Source organism: Dromiciops gliroides, chromosome 1 (assembly GCF_019393635.1).
Source record: "Dromiciops gliroides isolate mDroGli1 chromosome 1, mDroGli1.pri, whole genome shotgun sequence".
Lineage (NCBI taxonomy): Eukaryota > Metazoa > Chordata > Mammalia > Microbiotheria > Microbiotheriidae > Dromiciops > Dromiciops gliroides.
Genome location: NC_057861.1, coordinates 631,206,310 through 631,209,600, shown reverse-complemented (window position 1 = coordinate 631,209,600; position 3,291 = coordinate 631,206,310). Strand labels below are relative to the sequence as shown.

Sequence of the window (3,291 nt, the reverse complement as noted above, 5' to 3'; positions counted from 1 at the left end):
CTTTCAGGCCCCGCCCCCGCCCCCGCCCTTTCTCCTAGATCCGTGGTTCGACCCCAGTTACTGTCCCTCCCTGCCCCTGCTCCCGAGTTCCTTCAGGTCCTCCTTCTTTCCGCGTTTCCTCCGCTCCGGCTACCACTGAGTCTTCCCCTCCCTCTTCCTTTACTGCACTTCAGCCCTTCAGGTAGCGCCCCCAAACAACCATAGTCATGGTTCAGCCGCCTCCCTCCCCCAAACGCCCTCCCAAGCAATTTTCCTCTCAGCGCGCGCCGCCCGGCCCCGAATGCCGGAGACACCAGGTGCTTCCGGCGCTGAGCCGTGGCTTCCGCGGGGCTCGGAGGTGAGCTCTCCTCTGCTAGCGGCCTCAGGTTGGTGCAGAGGCGGGAGGTCGGGGCCGGCGTGATGGCGCGGAAGAAAGTGCGGCCGAGGCTGATCGCGGAGCTGGCCCGCAAGGTGCGCGCCTACCGGGAGCTGAAGGCGCGGCCGCGGGACTCGGAGCGCTTCGCCCTGGACTACGAGACCATGACGCGGCCGAGGAGCGGCCGCCGCCTCCCGGAGAAGGCCTGGACCGATGTGCGGCGCGAGAGTCGCCTCCTGCAGCTGCTCAGCCGTCTGCCGCTCTTCGGCCTGGGCCGCCTCGTCACGCGCAAGTCCTGGCTGTGGCAGCACGACGAGCCGTGCTACTGGCGCCTCACCCGCATCCGCGCCGACTACACGGCGTCGGTGCGTACACCTCCCCCCACCACCTTTCGTGCGGGCCTAAGGGCCTTCCCTCAGCCCGGGGTCCCGTCCCTGCGCTAGGCTGCCCAGCTCACCCAGCATCCCAGGCTCCGAGCTGAAAGAGCCTCTTTTATAAATGGGGACTCCGACCCCAGAGGGCAAAGGGGTTTCCCCCAAGGTCACCCGTGATGGAGGCAGTGTAGGAACAGGGGGTAGAACCCCGCTCTTTGCATGTCCTCCATGAAGCCGACTTTTGAATACGCCAGATTTATTTGGCGGTATGGAAAGGTCTCAGGTGTTGGGGTTTTTTTTTGTTTTTGTTTTTTAAGTGAGGCAGTTGGGGTTAAGTGACTTGCCCAGGGTCACACAGCTAGTAAGTGTCAAGTGTCTGAGGCCGGATTTGAACTCAGGTCCTACTGAATCCAGGGCCGGTGCTCTATCCACTGTGCCACCTAGCTGCCCTTCAGGCGTTGTTTTTTTAAAACTCATTTGTACTTACCATAGTTTAGTTTCATAACCATCACATTCTAGTTTGTATCTGATTTATGTGTTGATTTACTTTATCTAGGGTTAAGGACTAGAAGTTGCAGAGAGAAACAGGTTTTTAGTTCATGTTAAGAAACCTTCCTCATAATGAGCTGCTCAGGTCTGGAATGGGCAGCCTCTCGAAGAAGTGAATGAAATCCATCCCTGAAGGTCTTAAAGCACAGGCTGAATAACCACATGGTAGACACATACAGGGAATTCCTGGTCATTTAGGTGTCGAGTTTGGTGTTAGATCTAAGGTCCCTTCCATCTGAGATTTTGATTCTATTTTTTATTAATTATTATTAGGTTACCTGATATCGATGGGGGCCTCTACCCCCACCCACCCCCCACCTTGGGCTGAAGTGATAAAAAAGGTTTGAAGAAGAGAGTTTTTGTGTCACTGGATTGACCTCCCCCTCTCCTTGTCTTTGCTTTGTAGAATTTGGATCATGGAAAGGCCTGGGGGATCCTGACCTTCCGAGGTAAGGAAAGTAGGGGGCTAGAGTTCTGAGCCTGATTGCTTATTGGTGTATGCATTTGTTCACGGGAGAGGAAAGACCACCATATACTTCATGGTAGCAAGACTGTGCCAGCAATAGGTACCCATTTGCTTCAATTTTTCCCCAGGTAAGACAGAGAGCCAAGAAAAGGAGATTGACCAGGTCATGTACCACGATTGGAGGCTGGTGCCCAAGCATGAGGAGGAAGCCTTTAAGAACTTTACTCCTAAGTCTGAGGAAACTGTACGATATGTGCCTTACCCACCTTTGCTCCGGGCAATGATCTTTGCAGAGCGACAGAAGCAGGGCAACTTCAGCACTGAGGAGCCCATGATAGATTTGAAGAAAAGAGTCTTTTTTCAAAAGCAAGATGCCAAGAACCAAGCAGAAGGCACGCCAGTGTAAAGGCCCTGAGCTGCTTGGTCATGTGCAATATGAACTTACGCGTGGAACACCCTTTTTAAGGAAGAATTTCTAGAATTTATGTTCTAGGAAACCAGTTTTATACTATGTTTCTGGTGATGCATTGACTAATCTGAGCCCATGGAATTCAGCAAAAGGAGTGAAGTTTAGCATTTTGGAAAGCCCATGCCATTTTCACCATACCTCATTGTACTGCTGCTGAGTGTACAACTCATTTGGGCCTCTTATTCCTGCTTTAGAAAGGGTCAGAGGCGTCTTTGGGAGAGATCACAGCAGCAGAGGTGTCTCAAGTGCTCCATAGCACATTGTGTTTGTACCTCAAAGCCAGTGGGCATTCTTTTGAGCTTACGTCCAATATCTGACTGTTCAAGGAGGAGTCCAGGCAGAGGTGTTCCATAGAACCACCCTGGTGTTTCCTTTACTGTTTCATTTTATCTTTCAGTGGGAGCCAGAGCCTGGTTCTATACAAATACAAATAAAGGAAGGCAAACTGTTGCTGTCTGGCTTGTCTGGTTTTTTAAATCATCAGGATCCAAACAAGGGGAAGCTTGAGTTTTTACTCATGAGTTGTTAAGAAAGAAGGGCCTCCTGAGGCTCTTAACCTATTTAGCAGAATGCTGAGCCTGCGGCAATGAGGTTCTGAAGTACCTTTATTGTTTACTTCTCTTGGGGGGAAACAGTTTTGCCCTAAACTACTAGATGAGCTCATTTGGGGAGATGACTTTCACAAATGCTGGAATGAGAGCAATATAGGATGATGGGTTAAAAAGTACAGGATTGGGGGTGGGGGGCACAGTGGATAGAGCACCAGCCCTGGATTCAGGAGGACCTGAGTTCAAATCCAACCTCAGACACTTGACCACTTACTAGCTGTGTGACCCTGGGCAAGTCACTTAACCCTCATTGTCCTGCAAAAAAAAAAAGTACAGGATGATATGACATGTTGTGTGTAGGATGTCATAAGGGAAAGATGCTGAAAGCTTCATGTTCCTTTTCTGCATAGCAATAATAATCATAGACTATTTCTATAGTGCTTTACAATCTCCAAAATCTGATCCATTAAATATTTATTAGGTTGGTTGGTTGCCCTTTGTTCTTCAATAGGAGGAGGTGATGTCATAAC

The 3,291-nt window shown here is 50.5% G+C and overlaps 1 protein-coding gene across 1 annotated transcript; it reads left to right on the top strand.

The window, feature by feature from the left end:
- Positions 1–259: 259 nt before the first annotated feature.
- On the top strand, positions 260–2,663 carry MRPS34 (mitochondrial ribosomal protein S34). The gene is made up of 3 exons (XM_043977481.1): positions 260–720; positions 1,685–1,727; positions 1,873–2,663. The coding sequence occupies exons 1-3, from the start codon at positions 400–402 to the stop codon at positions 2,148–2,150; spliced, it is 642 nt and encodes a 213-aa protein (XP_043833416.1). The 5' UTR covers positions 260–399; the 3' UTR covers positions 2,151–2,663.
- The last annotated feature ends 628 nt before the right edge of the window (positions 2,664–3,291 follow it).